The following is a 21,496-nucleotide window of genomic DNA, read 5'->3' as shown; positions in this document are numbered from 1 at the left end:
CTACCTTTTTTAAATAACTATTAAATGTAGATCAGGGATTCCTAAACTGGGGTACATGGAAAAATTTTTCTTTTAAGTTACAGCGAGCAAAAACACTTCGACATAACCAAAGTTCGTTGTCCCTCTTGGTCGTGCATTTTGAAATGAAGCTTTTAGGCCATCGTGTTTTTTCAAAAAAGAGCTGGCAGGCTTTTCAGTAGCAAATAGAGTTCCTTTTTAACGCATATTTGGCCCACGTGCGTTCCAAACTTGGAGCGCCTGCGAGTCGCCCACATTGTGTACCAACCCCCGCATATAGTGATTGACCCAGAGCCACGCAGATCTAAATCGGTTCGGTGCGTACTCGTAAAATTTATTTTGAAAAGAGTTTGACGTCTTTGCGCGTATTCCTGATTGCCATGGTGTTTGTCTTTACATAACAGCCATTTATATCCCGACGCCTTCTGGTGACACTATGCTACGTAATAGTTTGACAACAGAGAGCAATAATTTTGTCGACAAGACTTTAAATTATTTAAAGGTATTGTAAAGCTTCCCACAGACCCTTGGTTTTAATTGCAAGAAATTGTAGATTGCTCGGGAAAATATTATAGACTTTTTTTTTAAATAGGCGACCTCTCAACTAACATATCGTTTTGAGAAAATATTCCAAATTCCAAATCCCAAGACAAACTTATTAGTAACCGGTTTATTTTTTAATTTACCTTGCTTGTGATAGTTTTTTTAAGCTTATTGCAGTCGGCCTAGTACTCACGAACAGTGATGTTGTTAGGTTTTTTAACGGCTTTACAAACACGACAACAGAAACATGTAAATATAATTAATTTACCTTTTTATTTCAAATTTTGATGTTGCATCACTTGTAAGTTTAAGAAACACTGACGCATAGAACTTTCCAGAAACGCCATTTACGAAAGGTTAATTACCGTTCCCTGTTTGTTAGATATACGTAAATAGAATTTTGCATTCTACAAATAAAATTGTCGGTACGAAAACCAGTGGAACGGAAAAATGGAAGACATGGAATACGATAAACTAATTTTCAACAGTTGACCGGGAAAGTATGCCCGTATCGTTTCCTTTTTGAAGCGCCTGATATAACGCTTTCGGGTTTTTATACGGAATAAACACGACGAGAATTCGAGGGCGTCCAAAGCGTTTACGGCGTAAACTTTACGCACTATGCTTTAAAAGCGTCCCAAAGTGCGCGTTAAAGTGTAACACAAGACTCCGGGAGAAGCGAACGAAATACCGCCTGACTTGTGGCAAAATGGCGATTAGGCGACCTTGTCACTATGTACGCGTAACAGAATAACTGGCAAAGGAAGGGTGCACTGTTTTTGGCAAAATATGAATTTCACGCGTATGTGTGCCCGCCCGTTCATACTGCGCGTTTTTAAAGTCACACAAGTGACTGCGAAATGACCCGAACTGGGAAATTCCCATCCACTTGCCGAATTAACAGGTCGTAGCGCCCCAGTGTCACATTTCTAAACTCATAAAATTAAATCAGTCAAAACCGAACGCGCGTTTAAGCGCATCGCGTTCTCGCGACTGAATTTTGTCCGTGTCAGGTCAGACATTTGGCAGGTGGACGATATGCGCTAATGTCGCAACACGATATTATTTGAATTCGAAAAGAACGTTACGTCCCTGCAAATTTGATTAGGTGTTCAAAGAGTGTCAACCGCTTCTATCATTTTGTAACGTTATGTTTCACTCGAGCGTTTATCTCCGCGCGAACGTAATGGTTTGGACATCCAGATTTCTTAAGGTTATAGTTTTATCTCAATTACGTGATTCGTAAATCAAGATTACGCTATCCACGCAAAAAGTTTTTTTTGCCTTATATGGCATTTGCCCTTAGGGGATTTACCCTTACCCAGATGTGTCGGTGATTCAGTTTACTTAAGTGCTTAAGCATCCATTCGGCAAACATAACGTTAGCTCGCATTCGTCTATCTTTGGAAGATACCGAATGGGGCTTTTGTCAGGTTTGCGTCGTTTCTCAACACCGATCTTGGTCAGGGTTCATTTCTCAATACTGTGCTTTCACTGTGTACATGTTTCCGCGTCGCCCGGCCCCGTGTTGAGGAACCCTCTTTTTTCTCCCTGTCGATCTGCCGCGCTAAACTTACGCATTTACCTTTTGTAGGCTCAACAGAATTTTAGAGCTTGAAAGGCGTATTCACGTCATCAAGTAATTACCATAGAAACTGAAACGCATTTCTGATGTTCAGCCTATAGGTACATAACTAAGTCACCAAATACCACCAAACCATTATCAATGTTTATTATATTTTTTTTGTAGATTTGGTAGCAACGGCCTTTAACGGATTTTTGAATAAGGTCATTGAAGTAAGATGACGTCACGAAAAATTGAGGTATAACTTGACATAAAATGTTGACAAATATTTAATGGGGCCAATCGACCCGGAATGTGCTTTTCATATAGTAAAGACATTAAGTATTGGCTCGAAGAACTGCTTTTTTGAAAAATAATTTGGCATATCTTCTTTATTTTGAAATGTGTTACGATACACATCTCATTTTGGTAAAACTTTTTCTTATAAAAAGGTTTAAACTCCTAGAAAGTAGAACAAGATTCGCTAAATTTTTGCACTAAAGCATTTACGTCAATAAAGTTGGAAAAATGGGGTTGTATGTAACCTGTTCGTGCATATGTACGACAAATTGGTCAAATTATGTCGTAAGAGGTCAATTTAACAGTGCTTATGGTTTTACACTTTCTCGAATTTGGTCCGATTACTTAAACAGTTTGTATATAAGATGGGATGTAAATTGCAAAACAGGTGGTGAACTTGCGCAACATATTGTCGCGAGCTGTCGTAGTGACAATTTTGGTCATCCTTTGTTCAAGGGTGCAGTCGCGATTAACCAAAAGAACGCAAATTGGTGAAACGGCTTGCTTGGAACCGCATTTGGTGTTCAAGAGGCACGGCACATGGTTTTCACAAAACTCCCCGTGAATTCGAAAATTCCTAAAACGTAAGCGATGTCGAGTGAACAATTTTTCTACCTTGTAAAGTTTTATTCTTATTCACAGTTATTTATTTAAGAGCAGGAGCTTACGATACCCACAGCACGCGGCAACTGGGTTATTAACAAAATTAAGTTATCAAAGCCATATGGTCTTTTACGACAGGGCAACCTTTTTTACGCTGCGGACCGGTTTGAAACTGAAATTTTGTTGCGGACCGGCCTTAAAAACAACAAATGCTCAGTAAAGGAACAACTTTTTGTCTTAAATTAAAATAATTAAAATGCATGCGTTTTTTTCTAAAATTTCCTGTCTGAACATCAACATTTTTATAAACATTGTTTGCATGATTTGATTATATTGCACTTTGGGGTGAGCACGCTTGAACATCAAATAAACATTATATATGGCCCGTTTTCGATATATTGTAGTTACGAGGAGTTAGATTTTTTTCAAAATGTCTTTCGGAAATCCTGCTACGGACCGGTAATGAACTCCTCGCTCCCCCGCGGACCGGCAATTGCCGATCACTGTTTTACGGTATACCTGATATATGACCTTGAATTTGTCCAAATACAATAAATCGATTCGATAAAAATGGCGGCAGTAGATCAAGCCCTACTAGAGCAGAGACAGTTTTTTTTTTTATAAATGCGGTTAAAGTACAAGTTTCAGGACTTTTATTTTGTGGTCGTTGCGTCGCACACGAAAAAGAACCGAGCTAATAACTGCCCGGAATTCCCAAGAGGTGCCAATGGATGGTCGCTTTTAAATTACATTATTCAGTTTCGTATCTTCCGAAAAGGGATTCAAACCGAGGGACTCGGCCATTGTCGCGGTCTGGTACTTTCGCGTTTATCTCATGAATCGCTCCCCGGGGAGTCGTGGAAGCAGCGTTACGTCACAGATGAAAGAAAACTCCGACGTTTTTATGGCAAAGCGTTGGACCGGGGCATTTTCATAGATTCGAGTCATTTTATTTTGCTCAGGCCTAGGATTGGCCGAAATGTGGCCAACGTAATCGACTTATATACTTACGATTGTTTAAAGCGGTGGTCGGTAGTTTTTTTGCATTGCGTACCGATTTAAAACTTAAAAGTTTAGATGACCGGTTCAGTTATGAAGATTTTTTACGACTTTCGTTAAATGAGAACCTTGAATTTGTTTTGCCGCAACGAGTTTTTAAATAACCAAATGACACAACACAAATAGGCCAACACCGCAAAAAGCCCTAAAATAATGGAAAATGCCAAAGTACAAACGACAGGTCGACATTTGCTAAAGTTTGCCGAACTACGGGCCGATGGTTGCCGGCCACTTGTTTAAAGTAAAACACAATGCCACCATTGATGTCACGGCATCCTGCAGGATTCGTGCAAAAAAGGAAACAATTATGGGTTTGACCAAGTGCCAATTCTTCTTAAATCTATATGCAATAGGGCGTATATCAAATTAGGTATTAGACCCCGATCGTTACCAAACCACTTGAAAACTGCCGATAAAATGATTTTCTGCTGCATCTTAATGTCTACAGTAGGCCTGTAAACGATATCTGTTATACGTAGCAGCATTGACCGGATAGGTATTTCAGTTGCTATAACCTGTATTTTGGAAATATTTTAACACAGTAGATTTAGGCTCATAAAAAAATAATTCGGCCTACTGAGAAGAACCGACTAGTTACTGAGAAGACCCGACTAGTGGAAAACATCCTGTTTACCTGCTCAACTCCAAATATGCATTTAAATTTTAGAGCAACCTGAATGTGGCATAATTATCTGCTTGGCCTATACTGACAACACCGCTCTCGGCGACCCTGGCGACAACTTTTATCAGGACTATTTGTTTTCATTGGTCACCAACATTTGTTTTTTAGCAACTGTACAGTTCAACCTAAATAGTATTTGGTTTTCGTTTGATATTAGTACAATTCATAATTGGCACACCTCCCGGGCCCCCAGTTTGTCTTATAATTTAGTGTTGAAATTAAAACGGAACAGCGTTTCGGTAAAAGGAAATTTTCCGGTACCCAGTATTGTTAAATCATGTGTATTATTCACCAGCAAACCTAATTTTTGCCTGTTTGAATAATGGTATGGCAAACGAGGAGTGTTAAACGCACTTTGTTTTAGCAAAGTGTACTTTTTAAATGAAACATTTTCCTAACTAATCCACCTAACTTTTACGTGGTTTCTGTGCAGCTGTTTAGCTATGGGGTCAAAAATCCTCAAATATTCTTTGTACAATATTAGTTAATACTATTCTATCAAGCATTATGAGATTTTTGCAATAAACGAATTTTCACTTGGCGCAAATGTATTGTCGCCATGTCCTTTAACATACTTAGTCTAAGACTTCTTGTTTTTGAACATATTTTCTACTAACTTATCTAAATTTGTGTAAACTTTAGACACACGAGGTTTGTATTATGGTGTTGTCTCTACCGACATCTGGTGACACTACATTAACAAAATAGTTTTAAGGTAAGACGTCGTCAGGGCCGGATTAAGGGCACTGCAGGCCTAAGGTTATTTAACAGAGAAGGGCCTGATTTTCAAACGAAGCTACGTAAAGTAGTAAACTTACTTACATGAAAAACTGAAAATATTTACTGCAAAATAACACAAACATAATATAAACATGTAATAAATGTCATTAAGTGTCATAGACTCATAGTTTAGGGGAGTATATTTTGACGTTTTGCATCTGCAGGCTTTATTTCCGTCGTAAAGTAGGATTTTGAGGTCGTAACTTGCAGTTTAATCTACTCTTTAACATACCATACAATTTAATTCAAAATGTAAAAAGGGAAAAGTTGAATAAATGCACCTATACTTTCTAATAATTTAACAAATCAGTCATTTTAAATTAAACTAACTTAGTTAGTCACTGCAAAGCTTCTTTTTGGACTCCACCGAGATATTTTTGTATTCGACTCTGTTTTGTCACTACATTCGCCGAGATAATTCCTAGATTTTTATTTTAATAATGCCTTAGTATTATTTGCCAAATACGCTGTGCATAACCTTGCTGAATATTGGCCTAAAAGCTGACCTTGAGTAACCACGTAGCATACCTTGTGCGTTTCACGATGGAATCTTCCTTTGCAAACTCTTAAGGAAATTGGGAAATATCTGCACCAAGCATTACAAGTTAGTTGCTTGCCCAACAGTATTTGACGGAAACTTAAAGATTAGGCGAAGGTTATGGTCAAGTAATTGGCTGCCCGAAAAACCGCTAACGCCACACTACATGGCTACATAAGCAGCACAATAATTGTTTCGCCACAGCGACAGGCCTTTATCAAATCTTGCCACTCGCAAACCTGCGATTAGGCGTAAAACTTTGCGATAAAATGTAATAAAAGGATATAATATTCTACTTTTAACATCCCTAGTTGCGAGTAAATTAAAAAAACGTGTCAGAAAAATGAGTTACAATACGTTACAAGAAAGGTCATAATTAAAATCACAAATTTAAGTTAAGAGGCAACTTTTTTTATGACATTCAAACCTCTAACAACATCACTATCTATGCTTTAAAGGGCTCCAGCCATAAGACCGAAATAAGAACAATATCAACGTCGTAATAAAACACACTTCTGAAAAAGACCAAAATAGCACCAATACCCAATGGTCGTAGTACCGACCAAATTGAAATAAGTCCAAAACCCGTCAGAATAAGACGTAAATGGCCAGAATAAGGCCTAAGCAAACTTTACCTAACCTCAAACCTCAACCCTCAGTACATCACTAACTCCCCTAATAATTTTAACCCCTACCGCCGGTCAAAACTAGGCCCATTAGGGCGTCCACACGTCGACACCAAAACGGCCCATGCCAGACCTAGCACAGCGCCCGATGGCCATTTAGCCAAAATAACGATGAATTTAGGACTTATTTTAGATTTAGGACTTATTTTAGATTTAGGTCTTATTCAGACGATTTTGATCTTATTCTGTACTATGGGCAGTAATCTGCGTATTTGGCTTTATTGTGTCATTGGTATTAATACTATAGGTTTATAGATTTTTCTGCTTTAGATATTGTTGCTTTTTAGGTTTTATTGTGTGTTCCCCTTAAAAGTGATAGCACAGAACATAGATAGTTCTTTACTCGGTGGAGGATAAATGAAACGATTTATTTATCTACTCACACACAAGGCACATATTGACTCGACTCAGTAATTCGTTTTCAAGCAAAAACTGTACTGTACCGGTACTGGATCTGTATCACTATCAGCCTTACAAACATTTAACCTTAAAAAATTGAGGGCCGAACTTTTCCAGGGCCTAAGGCTATAGCCATTAGCCTATTGGTTAATCCGGCCCTGGACGTGGTAATAAGCAGAGGCCTAATTATATTATACGTAGTTTAAATACCTGGAAGGGATTTATATATATATATGTGAATACTATATAATAAGCATATAGGAAATAACTTGTGGCATTTATGTATAAAAAACATAAGTTGCGATGCAAAATGGACGGTCTATTGGGCATCGCTGCTCCGGTCGTATTGTTTTTTGTTATACTTGTTTTAATTTCAGCACTAAAGTGTTTTCATTTCAGCACTAAAGGAAAATAAACATTACTTACATACTTAATTAATTTCTTCTATTCATGTATACATATAATTCTCACTTATTCTCTTAACGCCTAATTAATTTTAAATTGTCGATTTTAATCTTATCTTTGCTAACGACGTGTTAATGCACGGCCGTGATGAAAATAAGCCGGAACTGCAAGAACAGAAAAAGTGATTATACTTCTATAACTGCTAATACGGTGTTCCACTTCAAATGTTTTTAGATTCGTGAAGATGAATAAATAGCTCCGCGAGTGGGCGACAAAGTGCAAAAAGGGTTTGGCGGTTTCTAGAGTTACAAAGCACGCCATTTACGATTCGCCCGCGCGTTTAAAATACAGAGAAGAGAGATAACAGTGCAAACATAGAATTAACGTTTCACGACGGGACATTTTTGGTTTGAATTGGTTTCGCAGTTTGTAGGACGTGTTTTGCAGTACTTGTTTTTCTTTTCGCAAAGTTTTGTTACCCTAAATTTGGTTTTGTGTTTCCGATCGTTTGTTTCTTGTCGTATTAATAAGGTTTACTTGGTGTTGTGAAATATGATATCCGCTCAGAAAGTGGCTATAAGGTATAGTTTAATAAGCATTATCTCCCCAAAAGGTCCTATGTTTGCTGTAAAACTTGCTAACAGTTGTTATACTAATTGCCGAAATTTTAAAACACAATACAACGCACAGTCTAAGAAGAAATAACGGGTTTTGGAAATTTGTAATTTGATAGTTGTATTATACTTAAAAAGGTTACAATTTATGTTTTTACTATAATCAGTTGACAGACAGTAAAGGAGTTGTATGCATAAATGTATTACACAATACACAGGTGTTTGCTCTAGTTCAGGGTGGTCCAACTTATTTTCATCGCGGGCTAAAAACAAGGTTTTCTTTATCTTGCGGCCAATGTTTTTAAATTGCGATTCTTAGGCTTATTGCTGGCAAATTATACATAGTCTAAGGCATATATACTAACTTTATGGAGTGTAAACCTTTGTTCAGTTATGGTAGTTATGAAATAATTTCAACAACAAAATTTAAAAAACAAAAATTTAAGTGATATTGCCAGATTGAACCAAAGCTGACTATCAGTTTGCGGGCCAACTTTAGCCCGCGGGCCTGCAGTTTGACCACACTGCTCTAGTTGATTGGTTGTAATATAATATCCAGAATAATGTATTTTATTATAATTCTTTATTTTAGCTGAATTTCTGCTTTTCTTGATTCAACTAAAGAAAATTTAATGTTGTGAAAATAGAAGTAGTTAAATCTACCCCACAATGTAATCTGTAAAATTATTATGTGATCTTGTTTTGCCAGACTCCAGCAATAAAAAGGAAATTAGAATGTCGGAACCAAAATACAGTTCAAAATAACAATGAAATAGAAATTAATAGTCAAAATAAAGTCGTTATTCAGATAAGACCTAAACAGCCAGAATCAGGTCTAAAAAACCTTTTGCCTAACCCCAAACCTCAACCTAATTTTATCACAAACTTCACCCAATAATTTCAACCCTAACCCAAATTTGAATCCAACCTATTCACCTAATACCTATCCAAGACCATAAAGAAGTGCAAACAGCCCTGGACAAAACAGTGGCGCCGTTTAAAGACAGGATTAGGTCTTGTTGAGACCATTTTCGATCTTATTCTAATATTGATTTTACTAAATATCTGGCTTTTTTTATGTTGTTGGTCGTAATCCTAGGTTATCAAGAGAATACGGTTTAAATATCGTGCTTTATCGGTCTTATTGTATAGTTCGGTTTTTGGCCTGTTATTTTGCTGTTTAACTTAGTGTGCTTTATTTTGAAATACAACGAATTTCTTTATTTTGCCTTTGGTTTTGTGCTATGGTACTTTTTATAAAAGTAAATGGTGTGTTCACAACTTTAATATTCTAGCTTACACTTTTTAATATTTAACAGTTTAAAAATAGTTGTAAAAACTGTTTAGTTTTTGTATGGTATATATTTATTATGTAAAATGAGATTTACTCTGCCACAATGAAGCTGGAATACACATTTTATATACTTTGTGGAGTTATCCTTGCCTCTTCCATTCGCATAACAACAGGTACAACATCTTGACTTTATTAGCTGCATCAAAGTTATGACTAATATTAAAAATATTTTTCTTTCAATGTGTTACTGCTTTTAATTTGTTTAATATTTTTCCTACTTATTTTAAACCAAACAAACTAGATGCAATATAAGCCCATGTTTGAGGTAGTTGACGTTTAATTAATAAATTTCCTAATTTTGTTTAGGTCAAACTTGTGGACCTGGAACCTATTATCATGACAACTGTACTTGTGCCCCATGCACACCTGGTTATTAGTGAGTAAAAATATATGTTTGGAACAATAAAAAATAAAAGCAAAATCTTTTATTGTCATGGTATTTGAAATCACAGATTGTATTACTTGAAAACTGCTTAATTACACGCCAAAGAATAAATCAACCAAGGTTTAATCTCTATTTGGAATATTACTAAGACTACCGAACCAAACAAAAATCAACATGTCTCCTTTGTCAATAGATTCCCATACAAATCACCTTTGTGTGTCTTTTGTTTGCTTTGTGAACGAATGATCAGAAGATCTAGCAAGAAAAATTAGGAAAATTCTCTTAACTTTTAACACAGTCCAACTTAATTAGTTACACTTTAAATTACCTTTTGTGATTCCATTGTAAATGTTGTTTTTATTCTTCTTGGATGACTGGGCATTGTCGAACCAGACCTTTTGTTGTGGTTTGTTGTTGCCCTTTGTTATGGCAAGGGGATTTCGCTCCCTGGAAATACCTAGTATTACATTACTTAGTGTTTGTTGCTTAAATGGGTGAAACATACACGGTATTTAGTTTTTGATGCAGAGCTTATTTATTAAAAATTAATACATCAAATAAAGCAGTTTTTAAATTAATTTTATATTATCTCAATTAGACGTTGTAACTTCCCACCTGATAAGGGAAATTTCATTTCCACTTATTAAATTCAATTTTTGTAACCAACATAAGTAGCACTTTAACTTTAAAGAGGGACACGTTTTATTTGCTCAATGAAAGTGTTGTGCGTCTCATCAAATATTTGTGCCAACATGACGTCCAAGCAACGCAAGCTTTCCAACTCCCACTGTTTTGTCGTGGCAACTTGCCATTACAATGTGCCCTTCACATTCCCCCTGGTAAGGTGATCTGGTGTGGATTGTTTGCAGATGCCGGGACATGTTACAACTTGCCACCCTTTGTAGTGGCAACCACTTAATCTGTCACCAAAAATTACAATTCGTATGAAGCATGACTATTGCACCACATCCTGGTGAAACAATGTTAACATTATTCTTTTCCATGTTTGAATATTAAAACTTATTGACAATCAATTAAAAGATCTATTGCATTAAATTATTTCAGTAAAGTTTGACACATGTTCATTTTGATTTTATTTCAGCTGCCCCAATGGAACTCTGATTGCATGTGGCCGTGGGACGTTTAATGTAATTGACAATGCTTCAGATGCTTCTGCCTGTCAGGTATATACACTACAAGACATTAATAGCATAATTCATTTTAACTTTTATATTTCTTTTATTTATATTTTAGGGACATTTTGTAACATAATATTTTAAATATAAAACCAGATTGTTGCTCATTTTCACTTAAATGACATTTTATTGCAGTTTAGCATTTTTTATTTGAAAAGATAATTCTACATTCTACAATTTTATATTTACATGTGTTATGTTTGAGCAATCGATTTTTTTTATTAAAATTGCAAACAAAGTCAGCTATAAAATACATGCTAAATAAATCATGTACCCAAACAATGTATTCATACATATTTATACTAACCTTTCTAATTTAACACTCCAAAATTCATTTTTTTGTTCAATAGTATATCTGTGAACTGTTTGTTAGTTTTCTAGTATTGGTCATGTAACCCCTTAACACAAAATTATTAAAGGGAAATTGTGTTCTAACTGGCATTCATTCACCCATTTCAAATTAGGTAATACCCTATTATTATGCTCGCATTTCCAAATGATGTTACTGCTTTACCCAATAGAAGGTCAAACTTATGTTTTCTTTAATGTTAACAAGAAGTTGACAAATTTTATTGCAATTTAAAATTATGTTTCTCCACAGAATTGTGCTGCGGGGACCTTTAGCAATGTTACAGGTGCCGACAGCTGCATTGAGTGTGCTGCAGGGTACTATTGCGAAGACGGGGCAACTTTTGAAAGGCCATGCACCTTTGGTTACTCCAATCAGAGAAGTTCAATTTGTCTGCAATGTCCAGCGGGATCTGACTGCTCTGACAGAGCGAAAATAAAGGATTGTCCTGATGGCCAATGGAGCCCACTGGGTTAGAAATTATGGCTTGAATAGCGAATAACTTATGCTATACTTACAGCTGTATACCTGTACATAAACTTCAACTATAGTTTTTACAGTTGCTATATTTAAAGAATAATTTGGTATTCAAGTATGATGAATAATTCTTAATTTATACGATTGTTTATCAATGTACTGTACAACATAAGGTAGGGCAGACTATCTTTATTGCATTTACTGTATTAAGCGGTCGCATAAATAAATTTAATAATTTACAAAATTTAAACAGTATATGCAATAAGATCTAATTAGGCTGCACTAATGATTAAAAAAATGCATCCTGTCTAAAATAATAAATGTTTTCCGAAAACCTTGTACACTGTGGACTGTATTTTTTACAAACAACCAAAAAAAATTCTGCACATCTATGCAATACTAATAAAATCTAATTTTTTAATCATACTACAACTTTCATTTACCGAAGGCATTATTCCAAAAACTTCGGCGGTTTACCGCATAACAGGTAACCGAGGACCTTATCGTGCAACACTCTTAAAGATATAATTTTCAACCAAAACCGACAACACTTTCAGCGTATGTGTGACAATCGCAAAGCATAGTGCACGACTGCAAGTTGCTCGCCAAAATAAAAATGAAACGCTTTCTTTTCAGGTGAAGACTCATGTCAGTTTTGTCCGGCTGGAAGCTCATGCCCGGGTAAGAGCGCTCTACAGACGTGCGCCGCAGGAACGTACAGCGCCGAAGGAGACGGCTCCTGCCACATCTGCGCATCTGGCTCCTACGCCGCTGGAACGGGAACAGTCGTTTGCGATCTGTGTCCAGCAGGTGCCTCCTTGTCTTTCAAAATGTATTTCTTTTTGTGTTTACTCCGATCTATTTGGCGTTAGCTGGTCAAAAGTGGTATGACAAAATTTATAGCAATGCTGAAATTACAAATTTACAAATAAAACACTTTCGGGTGATTAAAGGCCCGTTCACACTTCAGCTGCGGTGAGCTGAGCAAAACGTAATTTATTTAATTTCTATTGTGGCGAGCGTTTCACGCTTTGCTAAACTCAAGCACCGTGTAGCTAGTTAAAAGTTACGCTTTGGAGCAATCTAAACTGCCATCAACGGGTAAAAGTGATTTTGGCTTGTTATTATTACAAACGCAATTTCACGCCCAGCCCAGCTCAGCTGCAGTGTAAATGATTTCACGCCCATCTCAACTCAGAGCAGCTATAGTGTAAACGGGCCTTAAATCTTACAGTGAATCAAAATTATTAAAAACAATTGACTGCAGTATTTGGGCACGCGTTTGTGTCCGCATTTGTTTATTCATATTTAGATTCGATTTTAGGGACTAAAAACATATTTTAGCATATTCTTAGCATATTTTATAAGCTGGTGCGTTAAGTTGTTTCGTAAATCGCCGTAAATTTTAAACGAAATCAAAGGATCGATGTGTCCCGACTCTGTGCTTGCCCCCGTTCTTTGCGCGACCGGCTTCATCTCGGCTGGAAACACGACCAGTTGCTCGAAGTGTGTCAACGGATCCGTGTCCTCGTCCGACCACATCACCTGCAACGAATGTCCTGCTGGCTTCGCTTGTGGAGATCCGACGTTAGTTGAAATATAAATTGTGTGTGTGTGTTTTAACGCGAGGAACAATTGGCACTAGTTGTGGCTCTCCTTACACTACGATTAAAATAAGCACGTGTGTGCTAAATTTTTTTTTGTTTATTTGGGAAATATGTAGATTATTTTTGTTGATTTTAGAGATCGACACACTTATAACACCTAAAATAGCACTATCTTGCTTTACAATTGCGAAATCATGCCTTTTAAAATGTGTCAAATATATTCCTATAAACGCTTCCGCATTTACAAATATATCTTTGATTTCCTGGATACCAGGCTTAATAAATTACGCTGTTTTAGGTCATTAACATATTTGAGCTATACTGTGTTCTCTTGTGTATAGCAACTGTGGTCGAACCGGGTATTTTAAAGCCGTTGTGCGCGACTGTTAAAGCAGAAAGATTTTGTCCGTCACACGGAAAGTAATATTTGGCCTTCGCACTTCCTTTTATTTCTTTTTTATATAAAATTTTGACCTTTTTCTTTTTCAGGAATGAAGTGTTCTTTATTGCGTCAAGGATAAAATAACATTCTCGTAGGCAAAACCAATAAGAGGGTATTGTGTTTGAAACTCCAATGTCGTTGCTGCCTAGAACGAGCGTTGTTTTACATACATCGTTTTAATTAAAAAAAGGGCTAACACGTTTTTTCAATCCACAGGTCGATCTCAACGCCCTGTTCGCCTGGCTGGTATTCGCTGCTAGGGGAAACGACCTGCACGAGATGCCCGGCCGGATCATATTGCTCGCTGACCACCGTGGGGCCGTTACCTTGTGACCCAGGTAAATTTACGCCCTGTGGTTCAACGATGGCCAAGATTTGAAGCTACTTAATTATAACCAGAGCACATTAGGCTTCTGCGGAATAGCATTGCGTAAAGCGAGGCAATTGATTATTTTTGCGTTAGTGAAACAAAGTTGCCAATTTTGTACTACGACAAAATACTTTATGTAATGTGTACTGACTAATCGTCTTTGTCTTTTCATGAAATTTTTCATTTTTAAGCTAAGGCAATTTAAATATGCAACGATTTTTTTTAAATAGGGAAATGCACATAAGCGTTTTTTTTTCATTTTACTTTTAAATCCATAAGCTACCTTATTTGTCAAGTACTAAAATATGCTTTCTTTTGTAAAGCATGCGCTCATGGTGGTGTTACCATTGATCCTATATTATTAAAGTGTAAGTTCTTTAGTTTTTTACACAGCTTTTTCTGATGAAATATTTATAAATTGTGTTTCAACATTTAAACTAGATTGCGGCTTTTGAGTTTTGTTTTTATTAATTTATTATACTGCTTTAGTAAAGGTCAAATCGGGGCGCTTTCCTTATACAATTGGCAAGCAATCTTTACATGTGTTTGTTTACACTAATTTGTTTTCGCGTAAACTATTGAGCAGCAAAGCCGACCTTTTCTAGCTTTTGAGGAATGCTTACATGTTTTTACCGTCCGTAAGTTTCAAATGCGTGGACAAACAATTTTCTCTTTTCTGCTGTCCCAATTTTTTTTCAAGTCTACGGGGATTTCTGTGTCAGGTTAATCGTCAGCAAGATAAACGATGTCGAAAGAGTGAAAACGCGCCATATAATTTAAAGAATGCGACATGCGGCCGCCTAAACTTGGATTCTTGTTGATTGATGTAGGGTTTTATTCAACCATTGGCTCGACGGCCTGCGTGCAGTGTCCCGGTGGATATTCTTGTGATGCAGTTGGACCACACTCGTGTCTGGCGGGCACATACAGCCCTGTTGGAAGTAAGGCTTTTGTTTTAAGTTAACCGTATCTTTAACCAAGCATTTTCAAGTATCTTTTATGTTGTTTACCGCACGATATAATGCGATTCAGTGAAAATTTATCATATTACATATTAATCATCTATTGATAGAACCTTGTCATTCCAGGAGGCTATTAAATGATGGAAACCCGAATTTAGTCTACCTATACTTTTAAATATGTTTTCTTACGCATAATCTTGCACAACTGTGTGGTTTTATTATGTTGCAGATACCGAGTGTGTTGCGTGTCTTCCCGGTAACATGTGTCCCTTCCAGTCAAGCGCCCCTATTCCTTGCAGCTCAAGTAAGAAATAAGAATACACATGCTTGAACCCCTTTATTTTAAGATGTGGTTGAATGTTGTTGGATTACAAAAAAATATTTTATACCAGTTTACCGATTATGTTACATTAATTGCTACAGTTTAGAACCTGTAGGTTATAAAAGTTAATTTTATTCACAAATAAACTTAGAGAAGGTTTTTTGGGGGAAGAGGGTATAAAAAAACAGCGCCCAAAATGCTATTAATTCAGACTCGACCATAACAAAAACATATCTTACGGCAGTGGTCGGCAAACTATGGCCGCGAGTTACTTTTGAATTGCTTAGTGTTATAATGTATAGTTATTGGCCGCGTGATAGTCGTACATTCATTGCACCTTAATATAAAAGTTGGCGTGGCAAAGAATTTTTAAACTGGTTCAGCTTGGAAAGGCATACGTGCCAAATGTGGTCCTGAGAGCCTGTCGAACTATATTTTTGCCAACTTGTATGTAATTGAACAGTTTTTCACGCTTCGCGCGTATGTTCTTCGTTTTCCAATATGTTTTACATTATGATATGGCAGTGTTTTCATAGTGGTTTTACGTAGTTCAATAGCTCTGAAAAGAGTACTTTGGGCCGCGACAAAAAAGTTTGCCCACCACTGTCTTACAGCTACGAAAAATACCTATTTTTTTTTTCAAGCTACCTACACTGTCAATGGCACATCATGCTTGACATGTCCACCCGGTTTCTTTTGCGATGGATCAGTAAGAACGATGTGCGTATCTGGTCAGTACAGTCCTGGTGGCTTGAATGCCTGCTTGGCCTGCCCTCTGGGTAAGTGTTGTGCACACCTAATGTCGATTTGCTTCTTTTTGTAACTGTTATTAACTTGTATATATCAACACATTACTAGTACCTCCAAACCAGGATAGGAACAGAACGTGATGTCCAAGTTTATAGGATTCACAAACCTAAATTCTTTGTTATTAAATGTTGACTTTGAAAGATTTTTCCTTGTCCACATTGAAATTGTTCGAGGTTTTTAACGATTAACGTGTAGGTTCCCTTTTCCAATAATCAGCCGGATCCTATACTTTGTTTTACGTACTTCAGAGGTCAAATCCCATTTACTTTAAAATGAAGTAGAGCTACATAAAATCTAAGATGTTTTTATTAAAATGTTTAAAATTAGTAGAACTTTATAAATATAAATTTTAGCCAAAAAATCTATTTTTTTTGAACGTATTATTTTGTATGTGCAAAGAACAGTAGCTATACGTTTCAATGCTGACAATTTGAAGAAATGGCGTTACAAAGTTGAGCAACGATTGAAAAAACAGTTTTACCTACGTGCAGCTTTTATTTTTTACCGGCTTTTTAAAAATTTGCCGATTTTATGGTTGCACAGGCGCATCTTGCAGCTCCTCTGCCGTTGTGGCAGGGACCAACTGTTCAATGGGATACTACGAAGACCCGACATCTGGCTGTACGATTTGCCCCGAAGGCTCCTACTGTCCGAACCCGACAGACCCGGCGCCGAAACTGTGCGAACCAGGTAAACTTTTTAGAGTATTCGGCGAGTCCACTCACACTGACATACTTATTCTATTTACGAATTGAGATGCATGGGATATAACGAAATATCCTGATTTATTTCCTAACTTTTTTCTAAACTATCTCCAATACCAGCGGATCCCAAACTATCCTAAAAAAATTGCTTGGTGAACCCTTTGCAATTATTTTGATATTTCGCAGCCCTATAAAAATCCAAGGGTCAGTTGACTCATGTTTCTTGTAGTTCACTAGTGAAGTCACGATTCGTTCTAATGTAACAACTTTCTGACTAATGTGAACTATTCGCTGATGGCAGGTAGTACAGCATAATATATGCGGAATGATGTCACAATAGACATTATAAAACACGCTATTTTATCGAATAATAAAGTATAACTAAAGATAAATAATGATAACAGATAGGGTTTAAAACATAGTCTAATTTCTAATGTTTAAAAATATTCGCTAAAGCCTAATGCTTAAATACTTAAATACTATAATTTCTCATTGCGGACCCTATGAAACTGCTGTTTACGGACCCCAGTTGGTCCGCGGACCCTAGTTTGGGAATCGCTGTCCAATACGCTGTTTACGATGTTCCACCAAATTGAAGGTCTGCAATATTTATAGTATTAATTGTATTATCTTTACATATTGATATTGTTGCTCCTACCATCCATGGAGACCCATGGGTTTCAGACTAAAACTACAGGCCAGTTTAATATCACTTATTCATGAATGTCGACGCTTTATGTCGCTTAGTCAGGTCCAAATCATGACAGTGTATTAACTAAGGCCACTGTTTTTAAATGAATTGACTTTGAAGTCTTTTGAAAAAATTACTTTGGTTGAAATGAAGTGTTTTCATTAAGCATAAGGGCCGTCAGGGCGCCGCTGTTTTGGCACCGGATTTTTGGTCCTGTTTGGGGTTATTGGTTGGTATAATGGGTAGGGTTAGAAAATGGGTTAGTGTTGACGTTATTAGAGGAGTTAGTGATGTACTTAGGGGTGGGATTTGGGGTTAGTTAAGTGTTGTTTAGGCCTGATTCTCACCATTTAGGTCTTATTCCGACGGATTTAGGACTTATTCTGATTTAGACGGCACTAATACCATAGGTAAATTAGTCCTATTTTGGCCTTATTCCGAATTGTGTTTTATTCTGACGTTGGTGTTGTTCTTATCTCAGCCGTATGGCTGGAGTCCGATTTGTTTTACAAATGACTTGAGTGGAACACAAGTTTTGAAAATGATTTGCTTGCAAGATTGAATTAGGGCATAAGAGAAAACATTTGCCCAAGCAACATTTTTTTTTAATAAAGACTGTTTTAACTCAAATAATATAAAAATAGGCCCAAAACACGCGCACTTCGTATTTTTTATTTTACCACAAATTGGCAACCAAAAGTTTCCATCTCTCACAGGGCAATACAGCAACCCAGGCGAAACTTACTGCAGGGACTGTCCGCCCGGCAGCGAATGTCCAACGAAACTGGCAAGTGATATGGTGGGCTGCACCAGCGGTACTTTTTCCACTGGAAAAGCCGAGGCTTGCTCGACCTGTCCGGAAGGCTACTACTGTCCATACGTCAGGTATACTACATAAAAGCAGCACATGTCTGGCGGTCGAAACCAGTGGTTGTCGAACTTTTTTACTTGAAAAACCTTGTTTGCTTCCTTGAAATAATGTAGATATATAACGCTAATTTTACAACAAGGAAAATGGATGCAATACAACAATCAATGTACAAAAACTGTCAAAACGATGCATTGTTATTGTTAAAACTTAGAGAGGTAGTTGTCCATAATTTAAAAAGATTTTTGTTCGGATTTTGAAAAAGAAAGAGATGGAATTTGTTTGTTTGGATTTTGCGAGCATTTTTACAGTAACATCGGTATAACCTAAATAATTAGAGCTCGTTTGGTGCGCTGCCATGTTTTAGATGTCTACAGGTGCTCAGTGCTCCGCGATGCTAAAAAGATTGAGAAACATTGGTTTAAGAAAACATCAGTTGCGATAAAGGAGAAAATCTTTTACATTTTTTTTTCGGTTAGCCATTACAAAGGCCTGGGCTTGAGTAATTATATCTCTGGTATTGTTCTCAAGTACGATGGGAGTGCAATAATAGAGTTTTTTAAATATGTATATATTTTTCTGTTTCTTTGTTCGGCGCTGTAAACGATGTTGTAGGTTCTTTATTGTAAATCGTACCATCAGAGCAGAATTCTAGCTAAATTTGATATGTAGTTTTTTTGCCTTCTGAGATCCCTGTTGTGATTTTCCTCCAAATCATTGTTGTATGTTTTATAAGATGTAACACTGGAACGCCACTTTTGTTTATTGCTAGTAGACATTTGTTTATTGCCATATCTTTGCATGCTTATTTTTATTCCAGCCAAAATGTTCAAATTGCCTGCTCTACTGGCACTTTTTCAATTGGTTCCGCATCTCAGTGTTCACCTTGTCTCGCTGGTTATCAATGCCCAAATAAGGAAGTTGCAGGTAAGGCGTCATCATTTTTAAAAAGACGTTCACCGAACGCTGACTCATCTGCTTTTGTTATAAATCATTTTGGTTAAATATTACTGTCAGCCGTTTGGCGATCCGTTTGCTGTTTATTTAATACGCTTTTGGGTAACGATTTTTAACTGAACCCGAACCTATTAAAAACGCGATTCACTTTAAAATGACGTCACAACTTGCATTTTTGCAGAATCAAGTACTGCCAAGGTTTAATTTTTTCAAAAAAATTAATATTCTTTAAATAAAAACTTGCTTTGATGTTTATTCAGATATTTTAATAATTAGCTGCTTGTTTTTTAATACGTCACGAAGTTAGTTTAAAACGAATTACAATTTAATAAATATTTGTTTGTAAGCTGTCTGCGACTGCCTCGAACAAATAATGTTACAGTAAATACCGACGTCGCGTTTAAATCGATGTGAAATAACAAAATTCAATTCAAAAGAGTGTTTTGAATGTAATTTTACAGTAAGCCTTGCTGGAAGGAAAATTACTAGTGTATAGCGAATGTATAATTTCTATCACATTGTACAGCACTAAATTAAATTCTTACATTTTCGTCACTACGAAAACCGTTTGGCATATGCGGTCCGTCATAAACGCATCTTTACTCATTCCAGGCACAGAATGCGGCCCCGGTACATACAGTCTGGGCATGGCCACCGAGTGCACGAAGTGCCCACGCGGATACGAGTGTCCGTCGACGGACACGCTCGGAGACGCGAAGCCGTGCCAACCAGGCACCTACTCGATCGGCGAACAGGATAAATGTACGCCGTGCGATCCAGGAAAGTACGTATCTTTTTAGATTTGAGCTTTTTTGTTTCGATTTCAATTCTGCCGAGCCCAGCGCAAAACTTTTGTAAATATTTTAAACTTTTTGTGTTTAAGGTATATTTTTGTAGGTGTGCTGCCGAATGATTTAAAAAACCATGCTTGTGTGCGGCAAGTGACAAAATATAGCGGGACACTGCATCAGTGTAATTAATGAACAGTAAAAAAGTGTTTGAACTTTCGAAAACGTTGGAAGTATTCATGTAAAAAGGTTTAAAAAAATATATATATATACCCTTTATAAATTTAAAAGCCGTATTGAATGTTTCGAATCTAACCCGTCGCCTTTGTTTGCTTTCGCTTTACCAGATACTGCCCGTTCATTGACCAAGCGGTTATCGTCGACTGTCCAGAAGGCCACGTTTCAGCGGGCAACCGCTCTTCGTGTGTGATGTGCGAAGCAGGGCACAGCTGTCCGACCAAAACAGATGAAACACAGTACGTTTGGTTTATTTCAAGTATTTCTATTTTACTTGTATTTCAACTCAACAATGAAGGGTAAATCCCTATTGTCACTTTTTTAAATCGCGTCCAGTATTTTTAAACCTGTGCCAATCGACAATTTTATCTTACAGTTAAAACGTTTGAAAAGTGTGATATACACGTGTATATACAGTGCACTTATTTATTTACAATAGCATTTTATGTCCTAACATATCTGACTGTCTTGAGCAAAAGTTTACTGTATATACCTTCCAACCTAAAATTTAAAAATCTTTTGTAGTATCATTCTCAGCAAAGTTTATATTTCAAACTTGTACACTTCGGAAAAGCGAAAGAAACAGCTTGATTATAGGACAGAATAAATATTGCCCTGCCACTCTTCATTGTTTAGCCAAGCGCTTAAGTTACAGCTAAGTGCTGTAATTCGACAGAGTAAACTGGCTTTTCTCTACCCATGTTATTAACCTCTATGTTTTCCTTGGCTGTTCAAACGTATTATTTTCCCAAAGGGGAAACTTGACCCTATATTTATACCTGTAGC

The 21,496-nt window shown here is 36.8% G+C and overlaps 1 protein-coding gene across 1 annotated transcript in view; it reads left to right on the top strand.

The window, feature by feature from the left end:
- Positions 1 to 9,519: 9,519 nt before the first annotated feature.
- LOC146139988 (uncharacterized) overlaps positions 9,520 to 21,496 on the top strand; it is a 103,220-nt gene continuing 91,243 nt past the window's right edge. The window contains 15 exon segments of the mRNA XM_083392583.1: positions 9,520 to 9,658; positions 9,852 to 9,921; positions 11,033 to 11,114; positions 11,728 to 11,947; positions 12,589 to 12,762; positions 13,374 to 13,539; positions 14,218 to 14,339; positions 15,202 to 15,312; positions 15,563 to 15,637; positions 16,300 to 16,434; positions 17,009 to 17,155; positions 18,577 to 18,745; positions 19,549 to 19,655; positions 20,298 to 20,469; positions 20,821 to 20,949. Coding sequence (XP_083248709.1) covers positions 9,589 to 9,658; positions 9,852 to 9,921; positions 11,033 to 11,114; positions 11,728 to 11,947; positions 12,589 to 12,762; positions 13,374 to 13,539; positions 14,218 to 14,339; positions 15,202 to 15,312; positions 15,563 to 15,637; positions 16,300 to 16,434; positions 17,009 to 17,155; positions 18,577 to 18,745; positions 19,549 to 19,655; positions 20,298 to 20,469; positions 20,821 to 20,949 — 1,949 coding nt within the window. The 5' untranslated portion in view covers positions 9,520 to 9,588.

Source organism: Ascidiella aspersa, chromosome 6 (assembly GCF_963924565.1).
Source record: "Ascidiella aspersa chromosome 6, kaAscAspe10.2, whole genome shotgun sequence".
NCBI classification, from domain to species: Eukaryota; Metazoa; Chordata; class Ascidiacea; order Phlebobranchia; family Ascidiidae; genus Ascidiella; species Ascidiella aspersa.
The sequence above is the reverse complement of the archived record's forward strand: the minus strand, read 5'-3'. Positions and strand labels throughout refer to the sequence as shown.